Genomic DNA, 17,429 nt, shown 5'->3' with positions numbered 1-17,429 from the left:
CAATCCTGCAAGCGGCTAAACATCAGAACGGCCCTACTGGGTCAGACCTAAGGTCCATCTAGCCCAGTATCCTGTCTTCAGGGGTGGCTCTAGCTTTTTTGCCGCCCCAAGCACGGCAGGCAGGCAGCTTTCGGCGGCATGCCTGCGGGAGGTCCGCCGGTCCTGTGGCTCCGGCGTACCCACCGCCGAATTGCCACCGAATCCGTGGGACCGGCGGACCTCCTGCAGGCATGCCGCCCTCGGCTGCCTGACTGCTGCCCTCGCAGGGACCGGCAGGGCGCCCCCCATGGCTTGTCGCCCCAGGCACGCGCTTGGAGTGCTGGTGCCTGGAGCCGCTGCTGCCTGTCTTCCGGCAGTGGCAAATGCCAGGTGTCCCAGAGGGAATGAACAGAACAGGTAATCATCAAGTGATCCATCCCCTGTTGCTCATTCCCAGCTTCTGGCAAACAGAGGCTAGGGCACCCTCGATTCAAATTTAAGTCAGTGAGAGTTGAGGGCTCTGCAGCACCTGCTGGGATCAAGCCCAGCAGGAGTTTTTTCTCAGTAAGGCCGGAGTGAGGTCTGGGAAAGGTGAGGGCCAGAAGATCTCCAGGGTCTTTCCTTTGTTCATCACGTCTGCTTTCTGCAGCACCAGAAAGGGTTGATCAACCAGCAAAATAGAACAACAACAATAATCAAACCTGATACTAAGTTGAAGTTTTGGACAAAGCTTTGAATTAGCTCCTTCCCCCACCCCCCCTTTAATGGTCTGACGTCACCTAATGGAGATAGACCCTGGACCTGATGGTCTCTCCGCAACCCATCTAGCTGCAGTCACACCTGTGCAAAGCGGGCGCACAATGTTACCGAACCAGCACGGGGGCTGTCGCGCGCACACACTTCACCCAGGTGTGAACACCGGACACGTGGTGCGGGTTAGGGGAGACGCAGAAAATACAAATACAAAATTTGCCTTCCATTCAGCTCCAAAAGCCACCCCCTCATGGGGCGGGGGAGGGGAAGGGTTACTACTCTGGTGTTCTGCAAGTCGCTCCAAGAGCTAGCGTCTAAGGGTAGCATGATGCAATCACACAGTGCCTCTCACCCGAACCTCTTAGAGGATGTCTACACAGCAATTAAACACCCATGGCTGGCCCGGGTCAGCTGACTAGCGGGGCTTGGGCTGTAAAACTGCTAAGTAGGCATTTGCTCTGGAGTCTTGAGTGGGAAGAGTCCCAGAACCCGGCTCCAGCCCGAGCCAGAACGTCCCCACAGCCCAACCTCGCTGATCTGGGCCAGCCATGGCTGTGTCATGGGGCTTTAATTCCGGTGTAGATTAAACTGCAGCAAGGGTGGTTTAGGTTGGACATTAGGAAAAAGTTCCTAACTGTCAGGGTGGTTAAACACTGGAATAAACTGCCTAGGGAGGTTGTGGAATCTCCATCTCTGGAGATATTTAAGAGTAGATTAGATAAATGTCTATCAGGGATGGTCTAGACAGTATTTGGTCCAGCCATGAGGGCAGGGGACTGGACTTGACCTCTCGAGGTCCCTTCCAGCCCTAGAATCTATGAATCTATGTACCCTCAGCTCCAGTATTGTTTTCCTATGCAGACAGCTTCCCTGACTTTCCTTAAGGGCTCTATTATCTCCCAAATTGATCTTTTCTTTCTACAGTTCATCTTCAGAGTTCTCCGAGTACCAGGTACCAGCCATGCAATCCTTCAGCATGCGGCACTCCCATTAATTCAACCAGGATTCTGTACCCAAGAGCTTGTAGGATCAGGTCATTCCAAGCAGCAAGAGTTTTTGTCAAGAACCCTTGAAACGGACAGCAAAATCTTCCCCCGAGGACCCTGGAAGCTGCCATGTTTTCAGCCAGTTTGCCCTACTATAAAATTTAGTATTCCACCGACACCAAGGTGTTCAGCGAGTGAGAAGTGCAAGGCAGAACAGCCTCCGAGTACCCCACGTACATGCTCACACACCCATTACTGACATCCCCGACACCAGATACACGGAGAGAGCGACAAATCGCCTTGTCCTCATTTCACAGAAAGGTGACAGTGCCGGTTGCAGGCACTCAGTGGAAACGTAGCTGCATAGGTCCCCTGTGCTTTGTACCTTCAATCCAAAGGGATGCAAAGAGGGCAGGAAATGAAAGTCGCTTCTGGAAAAACTCAGCACAAACATATTGTGATCAAACTCCCTGGGACAGCGAGGCGAGGTGTTTCCACAGTGCATTTCCCAGTCCTATTGCATGACCTCCACTTCTGGGAGATCACTAGAAAGGTCCAAATGGAAAAGGCAATTCTCGGTCGGGGTCACATCCTCAGCTGGAGTAAACTGACTAAGTCCATGGAATGATGCTGATTTACATCAGCTGACGATCTGGCCTGTCAGCCTGGTCTCCATCACAAGATTTTGCCAGCATAGCCATGTCAGCTAGGAGTGTGAACAAAAAAAATCACACCCGCAAACGGAGACAGCTCTGCCAGCAAAACTCCCTAGTGTAGACGCAACTAAGCCAATGGAAAAGCGCTTCTGTCAGCAGAGCGAATGCTGTTCAGGGCGGTGGGGTAGCTATGCAGACAGAACTCCTTCGATCAGCTTACAATGCGTCTCTGTTAGGGGGCTCTGCTGACACAGCTATCCCGGCTGTAGTGTAGACAAGCCGGCATGCACTGCTTCTCCGGCGTAGCTATACCAGCCCAGGCTCTGTAGTACAGACAAGCCCTCTGTGTAGAAGGTCATGGAAATGGTACTGAAAATCCTTACAGAGATACAGGCCTGATTCTCCAGGGCCCTGCATTTGGTACAGTATTTACGCCTCTGTAAGTGGGTATAAAATGCTACCAGAACAAGGCGCTGGTCCAACAGAGGCTCAAGCTCACGTACGCCAGGCTTCCTTCCGCACTGGCTTGGGCCTCGTGGGGCATTTGGACGTGCCAGCTGACTGACCAGCATGAAGCAAGGACAATTTCTATGCTAATGGGAAGAGGCAATAAGAATGGTGGGGAAGGGGAGCGAAGAGGATTTCCCCATTCATCGCTGAGCAATTCCCTCTGACACCACGCCGGGGTTACAAGGTTAACGAGGCCGGGGGAGGTAGTCAGGGCTGCTCCACAGGGCACGGGGATTTCGCCCTGGTCAACATTTCTGCTGCATTCGTGGCAGCGGGAAATTTCACTTAGTCGGCAATACCAAAGGGGGAAAAGCCCAACCCAGAGAAGGGATTCGGGAGCTGATTAATGCTCCAGAATCGATCCTGCCTCTACCGCTCTGCACTCCAGAAATCTGTCATAACGCTAATAAGTGCAGCCACCTACAGTAATTGAAAAATAGATCTGCTTTTATTAAACTCCTCCATCAGCCATCAAACACAGCCGCTCCCCGAGCGGCTTCCCTCCCTTCTTCTGGGGCGTGCGCGTCTGTGTTCGGTGCTCCTCAAAGGGAGAGAGGACCAGCACTGGCGGGAGCCAGGTAAGGCTCAGGCAGGGGTTGTGTAGATGTTCTCCCCGCGAGCTCGGCAGACACCCGCCTATAACGCTGCCATTGCACCCTACTCATGACCTGCAGGGCCCCCAGCTATGCTAGTCCCAGGCCGCTCCTAGGCAGAGCGCGCCCCACTACGTGGTGGGGTTTACGCGGAGGCCAAATGGGCTGTGACCCACCACTTTGTTTTCACTCAGGACCGAAGTCCAAGCTCTCCTTTTCCTGTGTGCGTGCCACTCCGAGGAGCGTCTGGTCCTCTGCTGAAGCAGCAGTATCATTAGCAAACAGACACCCAGGCTTCTGAGGCAAAGCCATTTGGTGGAGCCATTGTAGACGAGCAAGATGCCCTCCGCCACGCAGCAGCCTCCTAATTCCATTTCGCCCCCCATCCCCAGGCTGATTGCTCTGCTCCCTTCTAATTCCCCTTTATTGCAGCAGATAAGGACTGCAGGAGAGGTCGCCCTTGCCCGAGAGCCATTCAGAGCAGCAGCGTCTGACCGAAACCCAATAATGCCAATAAGCACCTGCTTGGTTTACAAGTGCCGGGGGGCAAAAGGGAGCGCTAATCCGGTTACACCAATTGATAGATAAGAGGAGGGGGGAAAGAAAAGCCAGGTGGCTAGTATTAAGTAATGCAATCACCCTCCGAACGCTGGCCAATAGAAACAAGATTCCCTTCCAGCTGTTGTGGAAATCGAAGAGACACGGTCAACGTTGACAGGCCTCAAACTGAACCTGCAGATACTCTTCCCCTTTTAATGCGGATACAAATCTACTGGTTTCCACGGAGCGGGTCGCAGCATTGTCATGCTCCCGGCTCCTAGAAGCTGGTCCACCAGCCACATGCAGGATCTGGGGGCTCCCCCTATAGTACTGCACAAACCCATCCCACCACCATCCACGTGCCTTGCACTGAAGACCTGGACGAGGCTGATTCGAGCCTCTGCTGCCGCAGCCAGCTTGTGAAGGAGAAGCTCAGCGTTCATGGAAAACGGAAGGCCAGGCCTGATTCTGGGCTGCGGCCAAGCCAAGCTCAGTGCAGCCAGGATGGAGGGTAAGGTGGCTGTGCACAACCTCCATGGCTCTCGTACACTGGGGGTGGACAGGTACCAGAACAGCCCTGATATAAACTAGAGCAGCCCCAGGGCTGCTCTGACTCATGCTGCCTGCAGTGCTTCCCCCTGTGGAGCCAACTAGCACCACAGAGTAGCTAGAGGACAGTGAGCTCCACCCCCCACCGCCTTCTCCCAGCACTCATCTTGCACTGGGGCCACCAGGTGAGGTGGCATAGGGCTGTTCTCGCCCCAGGGAAGACTCCCCCTTATGCTATGGTATTCCCAAGCATGGAAAGCTGCAGTCTTTGTGTCCCTTTATGGCCTCAGACCTGGCATCCAGGCCCCTGTGAAGAGCCATTAGAACATCACGCCAGCGTGACCCCTGGGAATGTCTGCCATGCCATGGACACGAGCCCCTTGTCGGAAGCTTGCCAGCACACCCCCAGTCTCCCCATTGCCCCGTTGTGTTCCAACACGGCCTGCAGCCCAATGCGTTTAGGACTCTCACGGGCCTGCAACCAGCCTGGGGGACTCAGTCCTTGATCACACATTTCAGGCAGGGCAGGAAATCCAGCCCAGTTGTCTAGGTGGGTGGGTGGGGATTGACTGAAAGCTGGGCCCAGCAACAAAGCGAGAGCAATGCAGCAAGTACCTCGGGGCAGGGCCACAGCCGGTGTCAATTATTATAGCTGCACTGTCTTCAAAGGAGCGAGGACCGTTTACACCATCGGCGCCAATGGAGCAATGAGAATTTACAGCAGCGAGGATGTGCCCCTTAGGAGAGGATGTGGCAGCTGCTTAACAGAGCACAGCAATGCTACACAAGAGTTTGGGACAGGAAGTGAAGGAGAACGCTAAATTGTACATGAAGCTGCAGAGGGAATTTGAACTAAGCTGACACTGCCCATCAGCCCTAATATTTTCCAAGGGAACTTTTACGTCTATGCCAAGCAAGGGATTATTTCTCTGCTTTTAAACCCTTGACGTTTTTACCTTCAAATGCTGGGGTCAATGAAGAGACCTGGGTCCCAGGGCTGATTTGACTGACTGTCAGATCACTCTCAACGCCGCCGCTTTTGTTTAACATGCACGTGTAAACAGTCAGCCCTAGAAACAGGAGGAAAGAGACACGCACTGGGGATCAAAACCTTCCAACAGCATTTTCGCAAATGCCATGTGTGAAAAATACAAAAATCTAACCAGGCATTGGAATCCTTCTAATCACTAATCAGTCCCCATGCAGCCGCTGACTGTGCCACATCATTAAAGCTCACTCAGACCTCCCCCGTCCCACTCTACACTTGATCTTGATAGGCAGCCCTCTCCATAATTCAGGAGTTAGGCCTCCCCTGAGCAGAGAGAGCTAGTCACATTGAATTGCATGATGAGGACAAAAGAGGACCAGAAAGGAGACCTCAGCAACTCAACTTCCCCTTGTGGTGCAGGCTGGGATTTGAAGCCATCTCTCTGGAAATGAAAATGTTAATGAGCTAATTCACAGCCCCTTCAACTACCAAAGAATCAGCCAAACCAGTGTAAGTTCAAGTCTAAAGCAAACAACGAACCCAGGTGGGAAACCACTAGAATCAAGACTTCCAAAGGAAAAGCAAGTGCCCTGAAGGTTAGAAAATGGCATTAGCCTTTTAAATCCAAATTAGAGAATAAAAAGGAATGCACAAGTTAAAGGTCAGACCCTCAGGTGGTGTAATTCAGCAGAGCTCCCCTGAAGTCCATCTAGCCAGGCCAATTTATGCCATCTGAGGATCTGGCCCTGAATCCATCAATACGTCACCTTCAAAAGGTGAACTGCATTTGAACAAGGACTTACAGCTGAATGGGTCTGATTTTCCCCTCTCATCAGTGTTGCCTGATTGACTTCAGCGGCCAGCCCCAGTTTACACTGGGGCAAGAGAGAACAGATTCAATCCCAAATGCATCATTCTTCCACTCAGATTATTAGCAAACTCCCCACTGACATCAGTCTATTTGTCCACTAGGTGTCACCACTGCTTATTCTAGTGCATGCATTTGCCCAGCAGTGAATTTTAACTGGACTCTAAGGGTCAGATTCTAATCTCAGCTGCACCTGATTCAGAAGTCATGGTGTTTACACCAGTGAAAGGAGATCCGAATGCAGCCCTGGGAGGGGGCAGGGAAAACCTTCACACTCAGCTGCTTTCCAACATCATCAGCAAAAGCAATAATTTGAAAACGGACAGTTCAGGTTAAACAGCGCAAGTCTTGTTCAAAGATATAATTTTGTAGGGTGGGTTTTTTGTACCATGCTCAGCAGAAACATCAATAAAACTGGCATCTTGTAGCTGAAATAACAAGGTTGAAGCAGTACCTGGTGACTTGCTAACATCAGCAGTAAACAGCCAGTTGGCCGCCTTCCTTGCTTCAGGACCAACCAGGTAGAATTTGCCAAAATAAGACATGTCAAAGACAGCCAGCGCATTTCTGCAGGTTAAGCATTCGTTCTTGATCTAAAAATTAAAGCACACCCGGGTGAAGCTAAGCCACCCTCTTCTCGCTCCACAAAAGGAGCGTCAAGACAAATGAAAACCATTTATATAACGAGGCGGCCAAAACAAAAAAAAGCGGGCACATGACTCGTGCCTGAGCTTTCTGTAGCATTTTTAAATGTTCCTTTAAAAATAGATATTCAAATGGAGCATCCCTGATAACAACACCGTCCCCCACACGCACTCATACCCTGCTTCTTACGTCAATATCTTGTCTTTTGAGTTGGTGTCATCTTGTCAAATTTGTTTTCATTTCCCCCTAGAATTCATCTCTCGACTGCATGGATTTTGACTGAGTTCTTAATAGGGGATCACAGCGTTGCAGCAACGACACATTACAGTTAGAGGGAGGACTCTCCACTTTAAGTACCTGTTTTGTGGAGCTTATAAACTTGCTAGGGGAAAAAAATTCAAGTCCTTTCCATGCGTGTTCCAAACCCAAAAGCAACTCTTTCATTTAGGAAAGCAACAATAAAATTCCATTCGGCCATTTGTTTATTTTGAGGTTCCAAGCATGTAATGAAGGTGTTTGGAGGCATTTTTCAGTAAAGATGGGGAAAGCAGGGATCGGATTCAGTTTTTCCAAACCTCACCAGCTGAGTTTTGCAAAACCAACACCAGGAATAACGGTGTGGCTCCCGGTCTCATTGCTCTAACCCCACCCCAGTCTACGTGGTACGTGTGTATGGTTTTAAGATCAATGGTTCTGCTCTCCCTCCGCAAAGGGCTCTTCTCAAGACTGGCCCTCCTGCTGCAGACTCATCTCTCAAAGAGGAAACGCAATTGGTGTGGTTGAAAAATGACGGCTTGGAAAATAACCAACCAATAATAATTGTAAGTGCCTTGAAAAGTCATGCACTGCGCATACGGGCCCAACCCAACATTCGACTCCATTTTCACCATGCACTGAGCAGGAGAAATTCACCCCCACTGCCCAGCACAACGCCCAGGTACTACTGAACCCAGGGGACTGGAGTGAATTCCAGCCTGAAAAATTCTGATGTTTATTAAGCATTTTATACAGCTCTGCAGTTATCCCTGGTGCCTAACCAAGTTAGAGTAAGACAAAGTCCCTCTTCCCAGTTCCTTACAGCCCCACAAGACCACAACAAGCAGCTCAGTTGGCCTTTTGCTGCCCCACGATAGAATTAGAGAGCAGAACGGTCCAGAGAAGGAGCCCATTGACTAGCAGGCATTTTCTACTCACAATGTCGTGATGAGGTGGGAAATCAAAGGTGTATTCATCCCCTAGCAGTTGGTTATAGAGGTAGGAGCCGTGGGGCTTTTGGTTATAAGCACCATAGTAGTCGTAATCCAAAACCTGACAACAAAGAGGGGAGGAGAAAAGGACAATGGAGGAAAATAATCGACAGTGAAGTATTAGGGAAAGGGCTGAGGGGGCAGGACCAGCAGGTGGGTTCGGGTTTGCCAGCTATTCTGATGAGATTTCCACCACATTCAAACCACACCTGGAAACCAGCCCATTTGCCGTGTTGGATTGGACTGTGGATGCAAGTTCCAATCTGGAAAGTGGATTTCAGATGCTCCCTCTTCCCCTGCCCCTTCCTGAAATAGGAAAGGGTTCAGATTTGAGGTTCAGGTGTTGGGAGCATTTCACACCCATTGCACACGTGCGCGCACACACATGCACCAAAAACCTCTCCTCGGGTCCCATCACAGGCCTCTGTATGCCATTTAACAGGTCTCCAGGGCTTTGCCCCATGGCTGTAGCATGAGAAATGCTGCTGTGCTTACCAGAGCTGCGCCCCGCGGATTAAACCAGCCGGGTCTCTCCCAGCCATGCCTCTCCTGGTACACACAGCCTTGCTGGAGAAGCTCCTATGGACGTGGGGCAAAAAAAAAGCTGTGCGTTAGAAACACTGGGCACTGAACACCTGATCAAACCGGCCTCCTCCCCCAGGGTCACTTTCCAGGCTGTCTCCCTTACTGCTGCCGATTGCCCTGGCTACAGCAGAGCAGGGGATTTGTCAAGAAACTGGCTTTGACTCCTGCCTTGGTTACAGCAGCCTAAGGGGTGCTCTCTGCCTAGCACCAGCTCAACGATGGTCCTGCGTGCCATCTGGGTGTTATTGAGATCAACCCTGGCATAGGTAACTGGCATGGCAGCCACGTGGCACCCCACCACACTCTCTCTGTGCTCTGAGACAGGTTGGTCTGAGCAAAGAACTGAGAGCAGGGCTCTGCTGAGTTCAAATTCTGGCAACCTGATTTGACAGGGTAACAAGCCTTGTGGATGGGGGGAAGCGGTAGATGTGGTATAGCTTGACTTTAGTAAAGCTTTTGATATTGTCTCGCATGACCTTCTCATAAACAAACTAGGGAAATACAACCTAGGTGGAACTACTATAAGGTGGGTGCAAAACTGGTTGGAAAACTGTTCCCAGAGAGTAGTTATCAGTGGTTCACAGTCGTGCTGGAAGGGCATAATGAATGGGGTCCCGCAAGGATCAGTTCTGGGTCCGGTTCTGTTCAATATCTTTATGCCATTATCTAAATCATTGATGGAGAGTACACTTATAAAGTTTGCGGACGATACCAAGCCGGGAGGGGTTGCAAGTGCTTTGGAGGATAGGATTAAAATTCAAAATGATCTGGACAAACTGGAGAAATGGTCTGAAGCAAATAGGAAGAAATTCAGTAAGGACAAATGCAAAGTACTTCATTTAGGAAGGAACAATCAGTTGCACACATACAAAATGGGAAATGACTGCCTAGGAAGGAGTACTGCGGAAAGGGATCTGGGGGTGAGAGTTGATCACAAGCTAAATATGAGTCAACAGTGTAACACTGTTGCAAAAAAAGTGAATATCATTCTTGGCTGTATTAGCAGGAGTGTTGTAAGCAAGACACGAGAAGTAATTCTTCCGCTCTACTCCACGCTGATTAGGCCTCAACTGGAGTATTGTGTCCAGTTCTGGGAGCCACATTTCAGGAAAGATGTGGACAAATTGGAGAAAGTCCAGAGAAGAGCAACAAAAATGATTAAAGATCTAGAAAACATGACCTATGAGGGAAGATTGAAAAAATTGGGTTTGTTTAGTCTGGAGAAGAGAAGACAGAGAGGACATACTAACAGTTTTCAAGTATGTAAAAGGTTGTTAGAAGGAGGAGGGAGAAGAATTGTTCTTCTTAACCTCTGAGGATAGGATAAGAAGCAATGGGCTTAAACTGCAGCAAGGGAGGTTTAGGTTGGACATTAGGAAAAAACTTCCTAACTGTCAGAGTGGTTAAGCACTGGAATAAATGGCCTAGGGAGCTGGTGGAATCTCCATCATTGGAGATTTTTAAGAGCTGGTTTCAGGGATGGTTTAGATAACACTTAGTCCTGTCACAAGTGCAGGGGACTGGACTAGATGACCTCTCGAGCTCCCTTCCAGTTCTATGATACTACGATTGTCACATTCCCTCTGTCTGTGGCACTGGGCAAGTCACGAACTCCTCAGGGTGTCCCTGTTTGAAAAGCAGGAGTGGAAATATTTCCCTGCCACCCAGAAGAGGGGGGAGGAGATATTTACCTGACAGCTGGAGAACACTCGGAAAATTAAAAGTGCAATGGAAGTGCTGAGTATGATTGTTATTCGCATTAGCAGGATTTGTGTTCGCAGGGGTGTGATTGTAATTCCACAGGGAGGGTCAGAAAAAACCCTGCAGAACAGTAGCCATTCAGCGATTGGTGTACTAGCCAGCCAATGTCTGGCTTGTCTGGGACCATGGCACTCATCTGCTGCGATGAACTCAGGCCCCGGTGAGGATGGTCGGACATCTGACCAACCCGGCAGTCTGTTCCTCCTGCTTTCCAGACCTGGCATTTCCATGCTGGGAGTGATTTACCCTTCTCTCTGTGCTGAGGGTTCGAGAAATCAATAGTGTAGGGACACAGAGCTAGAAACCTCAGGGCAAAACCAAGTCAGCGGGTGCGATTTCCCCCATGTTTCTGCTTTCCCTGCTCCACACCCTCCTATCCCTGCTCCAAAGTGTGCCCTTCCCCAAAATGCTCAGTCACATACACTGGCCATCTGTCTCAACCCCCCTGTTTGGTCACTGAGCCCAGGCTGTGGGTTTGGGATGGTGGCTTATCTCAGGGGAGTCTGCATGGCATAACCTGCATTTTCACTGCCCTGTGAAGCACCAGACGCACTAGGAAAGCATTTGTGGAAACCAGGATGACCCTTCCCAGACATTCCTGGTTTTATCAGCATTAATTAGATGGCGGCTGCTTTGAGAGCAGGAGATGAAAGGAAGAGAAGGAACAAAGACAGGAGCCTCACAAAACAATTCACTCTGTGCAGGCGACCAGCACAAGGACTTCAGGTGGACATCAGCAATGCATTGGTCTGCACATGGGTGAATTCAAGCCTCTGTAAGCTATGCACCGGAAGAATCAAAGGGGAAAGAATAATGGGGTTCATTGAAAAATGCTTCTAATGAGCTAGTGAATAAACAACCATGATCAGACCTAGATGAAATTCTACGGCTTCTGTTATGCAGAATATCAGGTCCCTTCTGGCCTTAAAATCTATTAATCGGTGCAGACAGGCATTGGATTATTATAAAAGGATTGTAGGAAGTGGTGTCTGGGATCAACTCCATATAGTCCTTCCTCCAGCAGTGGCCAGTACAGAGTCTTACGTATTTAATTATTGGGCTGGGTGGGGAGGAGAGGGACTCAGGTGTTTGAGTAGCTGGGGGAATGAAATTTCTTCCCAGCCCCAGACAATTATTAGTCGGCTTAATGTTCTGAAGGCAAACTATGTGAGTTTTAATACGGCTACATTCCAGTGTGCTAAGTGCTGTACAAACAGAACCAAAAGACAGCTCCTGCCCCCATGAGTTTGCAATCTAAATACCAGACAAGAGACAACAGATGGGCCAGGTATAAGGAAAGGAAACAACGAGACAGTATTGGTCAGGATGATAGGCAGTGATCTCTGTACACCAATGACCTAACTGCAGTGAAGTAATAATATAATAAAATCTTGTAGCAAGGAGTTCCACAGGCTCCATATGCACAGTGCCAAAGTTTGGGTTATATTGTGTTGATTGGTAACTGACTGATGATAAGCACAAGGGCCAGATTTTCCCCAACATAAATTTTTAAAGTAATAAAAATAATATTCTGATTTAATATTTATATGTCCCCTTTTTCATTTCTTCCCCATTCCCCCCTCCAAAAAAGTCTCTCTTCACAGTAATCAGGTGAACCATCATGATATTTTTGTTTCGTGTTTATGTTCAAAAAGAACATTTATTGTTGAATATTTTAGAAACGATCCACGTCTATTTATAAAACACACCCATGTTTTGGCACTTAGTGTATAAATACCAGGTTGTCAGTCAAATGGGCACCACGTATTAGACATGCTATTAAAACAAAATTGCATTCTCAGTGACAGAAAACAACTAAGCTGTTGACAGCAGAGTGGGGTGTGCATGCGAGGGAATTTCTGTATCGCTGCTCAAGGCTCTGCACTACAGTGGGGGGTAAATGGAGGGATCAGAATTAACAACCAGCTGAAACTGGCTCAGGAAACTTGGTTTCCGATTCTGATCTTGTTCACACTGGTGCAAAGGTAAGTGGAGTCACTTCAGATTTACAGCAGCGGAAATGAGATCAGAATCTGGTCCCCTGGCTGCAAGCAGGTGGTTTTGGTGGTGCGGAGTCATGGTAATCCTGGGTGTTGCATGGGCAAAGCACCTTTGAAAAACCAGGCCTCTTTTTTAAGACCCCAAATTTGAAAATTTTGGCCTGAAGGGATTGGTTCAAGATGACGTAGGAGCTCAGCAGCAAAGGCAGGAAGAGAAGCCAGTGGTCCGGACTCTAACCACTCAGAGAGCTCGCCCCTCCAGAAAACTAAAGAGCAGTAGGCATCAGAGAGCAACCAGCTGCCAAGGGCACCTGCAAAACCTTTCCCAATGAGGCAGGGACCTAGTGCAATCCCAGGAAAGCGCTCGCTATTTAAAGGTCCGTCTCCACATCTTGTATCCCTTCTCCTCAATCCCCCTCAAGTCTGCCTGGTAAGTGTCTCCAGGAACAGTCCGGCATCAGCCCAGTACCAGGCGTGGGACCGAGCAGAGAGACAAAACCAACGGCAGCTTTTGAGTTCCCTTTTAGAAACCCTCCTTCCTGAGGTTTCCTGCCACCGAACAGTTTCGCTCCAGCCACGCCAGCCCGGCCTTTCTGAGGGATTCGGAGTCGGGCAGTGACAGCTGGGTACCAGAGCCCTGGAAACTGACAGGCCGTAGTTGGCTATTAATACAGCGCCATCTGCTTGAAAGTGCCATCCGCCCACACTGCCATCTCCACGCGTCACTCAGCCGGGCTGGTGAGACAGCCAGGGAGAGCACGGGCTGGTGTTTAAAGAGACCCATCATCACACAGGTAAGATGCGGCTGCAGTGAGAACAGGAGACCTGTAAGCACGCTGAGCAGCTACATCAACAGGACCCCGGGACCCCGTTTTGCACTAGCCATGCAGGAGACCCCAGGGCCCAATTCACCACTGGTGTATTTGAGCCCAGTGCCCTTGACTTCCAGGGAACGGTGCCCATTCACACCAGCAACGGATCAGGCCCCTGGGCTTCAGCCCTGTCTCCAGTCTGGCACTTTCTGAGCCAGAAGGAGGCAGCCAGGGTAGCCTTTTGCATTGGTCAGTGGTTCCTCTTGCGACAAATAAACAGCTGCTTTTCTGAGGGCTGAAGGGCAGGCCTGGCCATTGCCCCCTCAACGTTTGGTGAGTGGGCACGTGCTCATGGACAAGCCTTGCTTAGATTCACATAGCTACCAGTGGCAGCTGGGTGCCTTGCTCCCCCTCAAGCCAGCATTTCCCAGGGGGTTTGGGCACCGACCTCGTGCAGGGGGTCCCTCCTCATGTTGCGCCCGGCCAGCGGCTCGTCGTAGGGGAAGACGACCGAATAGTTCTTGGCGTACGACTCGTGGCTTCGCTCCCGGATCCAGCGGTTGTTGGCGGTGAGAGAGCGGTGAAACCTCCTGAAAGGCAAAGAGAAGGCAACCTTCAGAGGCAAAGCTCCCACCCCGTGCTCTGAGGGCCATGCGACCTTACAGCAACGGGAGGAAGCCATTGTTACTTGGATTAGAGCAGTCCCTGGGCTCTGCAGCTGAACTCACAGCCCCCTTGTGCTAGGTGCTGTACATACACATAGTGAAAGAGCCTGCAGTCTAAACAGACAAGGCAGACCCCTGAAAATACTGGCTGTGCAGACACCTCCCTGGCCGGTGCAGACCTGGCATCAGGGCTCTACGCCGGCCCTGCTCCCGGTCCCCTGGAGTAGGGTGTCAGGGGCAGGCCGAGCAGAGGGAATGTGAGGGAAGGGATCAGGAGGGTGTGGGCACAGAGCAGATTACACCGCAACTATTCTCCACTTCCTGGGGCCTGCATAGCTGATTGCCAGGTGGCGAGCTAGGGGTACCATGCACGCCGCTCACACACAGCTCTGCCAATCCCCTCAGCCTGCCGTGACATGTCATACGCTAGCCCAGTGCCCGGGCACTTGCACAGTTCTAGCTCGGCCTGCAAAGCTCCCTGCTTTTCTGTCCGCCCCCCCACACACACACGCCCTCAGCTTTGCCACTGCCCCTCAACTCTGCCACATTGCACCCGTTACTTCAGTCCTGGCCTTCCCACAGTGCCCCCTCCTATTCCAGTCCTGCTCTCAGCCCCCAGCTCTGCCAATGTACGGCACCTGGCCGGTGCCTCCCCCTACTCCCATCCTGAAGCCCTTTCTACAGAGCTGCCAACTGATTACAAGTATGGCTGACTGTGTGCTTCTGGGAGGAAGGGGGGTGCGGGAGGGGCTGTAGAGTCATACAGGGAGTGCTAGAGAGAGGCCAAACAACTCGTTTTCTCATGATGAGCTCAGACTAGTTATCTCAAGTCTTCCCAGGCGAGGGACTTGTGCGCTAATCCCCTACTTCTGGTCACACGTCACCAGGCACATGGCCCCCTGGTCTTTCTACCTAACCAAGCCCTTTCATCTCACTCAGCATTGTCGGAAGAGGCCGAGAAGTGGGAAGGAGACAGTGAGGGAGCCTTGTTTGGGGCCGGGAGGGCGGAAAAGTTAAGAGCAGGAGGGTTGTTTTTTTTTAAGCTTTTCCTGTCCCTTTATCGGGCGACTGCACTGCAGAGAGGAGAACATTCCCATGCCTTGGACATGCCCCAAAGAACTGTGGGATCAGATGCTCACCTGGGGCCATGGTGCAGTTACTCCTGAGTTTATAACCCAGCCTGGCCCATCTGCACAACATGAAGGTGCCATCTTCTTTCACGCTCTACCCATGCGGTGGGCTGTCTGTTCTCCCACAACAAGAAAACAAAAATCTACCCAAATCCAGATGTGGAGGCAGCTGCTGCAGTTTAATCAAGCCTCTTGGCAGGAAACATGCTAAGCACTAAATTATAGATGCTGTTCTTTGCACACAAGGAGCCCTGCTGGTGTCCAGACCCTGGCAAGACAAAAGAGGAAGAGTGCCTCTGACTGCCAGATGTTGGGACTGGGTGACATGGGATGGATCACTTGATGATTGCCCTGTTCCGTTCATTCCCTTTGAAGCATTTGGCATTGGCCACTGTCAGAAGACAGGATACTTGAGTAGTTGGACCATCGATCTGACCCTGGATGGCCATTCTTATGCTAGGAAAAGGGATGTGTGCACTCTTGAGGTTGGGGCACCCAATGGAGGAGGCATAGGCCAACAGAAAGCAACGCTGAGACCTCATTTTGACCCTGATAAGAACATTTAAATGAACTCTCTCCCTTCCTTGTAAATCCAGGACATAGATTCATAGACTTTAAGGCCAGAAGGGACCATTACGATCTTCTCTACTGCCATCCTGCCTAACACAGGCCAGAGAACCTTGCCTAGTAATTTCTGCATCAGACCCAAAACTTCTGGCAGAGCTACAGCATCTCTTTTAGGAAGACATCACATGGCTGACGGGGTTGGAGGATTAACCACGGCATCAGTGATTAGAGCTGGCTATGCTTTGAAATTCACACACACACACACACACACACACACACACACACACTGAGCAGAGTGAAGCATCTCCCTGCATGTGAACAATAGCCGCTGTCAGCCCATGAATAGAGTTTGACAGAGATGCTGCCTTGATGCTGGTTCATCTCATGTTCGTTCTTTATAAAACATTACGGAATTGGAATATCATATGTTTTGGAACCACGGTTATGCCAGCTTATTCCCCCCCAAATCCTTAGAGTTCCCCACAGGGAGGGGGGTGGGGCTTGTTCCATACAGGATGGAGGGGAGAACCTAACTTCTGTGTTCTCCTCATGCAGGCGTTTCATGCCAGATAGACAAATAGGAGCCACAAGAAAACTTTGCACTTAGTGCTGTGCAAAGATGGCTAAACGCAGCATCAGCGTGCGGAGATAGGCACGGCCGTTAACCAACATGCCCAAAGTCACCTAGTGAGTTAGTTGCAAAGCCAGGAATAGAATTCAGGCCTCTCCTAATTCACAAACCTTTGCTACAGCCCCCCAAGATAACACTGCTTCCCGGGGAAAGATCAAAGCCATGTAGCCTCTGCTCTGCTCTGCGCACACCTATCTATCTTGAGTTGAAACAGCCAGCGCACCGCCTTGGGGCTTGGCTTTGATCATTCTGATCATCTAGCAGCAGTTCCTTTGAAGAACCCTGATCGGTAGGGGCGCCTTGGTCTATGTGGCATGAAGGTTCGTGAGCCAGACTCATGCGTAGTGTTCTGAGCTGCCAGCTACTGCAGGTGCATGTGATTCAATGGTATATTTATTGGTTAGCAGGAGACCCCAGCTAGGAAGCATGACGGGGCAGCGTGGACGCTGAGCTCTGCCGTGCCCAGCAGCAGAAGCATCGTTTTTTCAGAAACTCTTCTGGTAAGAACGGCTACCTGTGAGACAGCGAGTCCTTCTCAACCAGATGAGTGCGGAAGAGGGGCAGTCTATCCCAGTGGGTGCTGATGGGGCAGGGGCGGAAAACTGAGGCAGCAATAAAGTGAATGGACGAATCCAAATGTATTGTGATCTTAAAAATGATACTTAACCTCCCCGCCCTCCCACCTCGGGCGGCTCTATGTATTTTGTCGCCCCAAGCACGGCAGTCAGGCGGCTTTCGGCGGCGTGCCTGCGGGAGGTCTGCTGGTAACGCGGATTCAGCGGCATGCCTGCGGTGTGGGAGGTCTGTTGGTCTCGCTGTACCCGCCGCCAAATTGCCACCGAAACCGTGGGACCAGCAGACCTGCAGGTGCGCTGGTGCCGTCCCTGCCCCCCCCCCAACACACACACACTCCCAGCCACCAAAGTTTCTCAAGGAGAACAAGCAATGTAGGAAAAGCAAGAGA

At 50.7% G+C, this 17,429-nt stretch overlaps 1 protein-coding gene across 2 annotated transcripts in view; it reads right to left on the bottom strand.

The window, feature by feature from the left end:
- Positions 1-17,429, bottom strand: part of SARDH (sarcosine dehydrogenase) — a 95,986-nt gene that overhangs the window by 44,612 nt on the left and 33,945 nt on the right. For both annotated transcript variants that reach the window (XM_054007880.1, XM_054007879.1), the window contains exons 11-15: positions 13,921-14,062; positions 8,810-8,893; positions 8,262-8,375; positions 6,877-7,015; positions 5,523-5,636 (exon numbers count right to left, since the gene is read on the bottom strand). In XM_054007880.1, the coding sequence (XP_053863855.1) occupies positions 5,523-5,636; positions 6,877-7,015; positions 8,262-8,375; positions 8,810-8,893; positions 13,921-14,062 (593 nt within the window). The remainder of the gene's footprint in view (positions 1-5,522; positions 5,637-6,876; positions 7,016-8,261; positions 8,376-8,809; positions 8,894-13,920; positions 14,063-17,429) is intronic.

Source organism: Malaclemys terrapin, chromosome 17, assembly GCF_027887155.1.
Source record: "Malaclemys terrapin pileata isolate rMalTer1 chromosome 17, rMalTer1.hap1, whole genome shotgun sequence".
NCBI lineage: Eukaryota > Metazoa > Chordata > Testudines > Emydidae > Malaclemys > Malaclemys terrapin.
The sequence above is the reverse complement of the archived record's forward strand: the minus strand, read 5'-3'. Positions and strand labels throughout refer to the sequence as shown.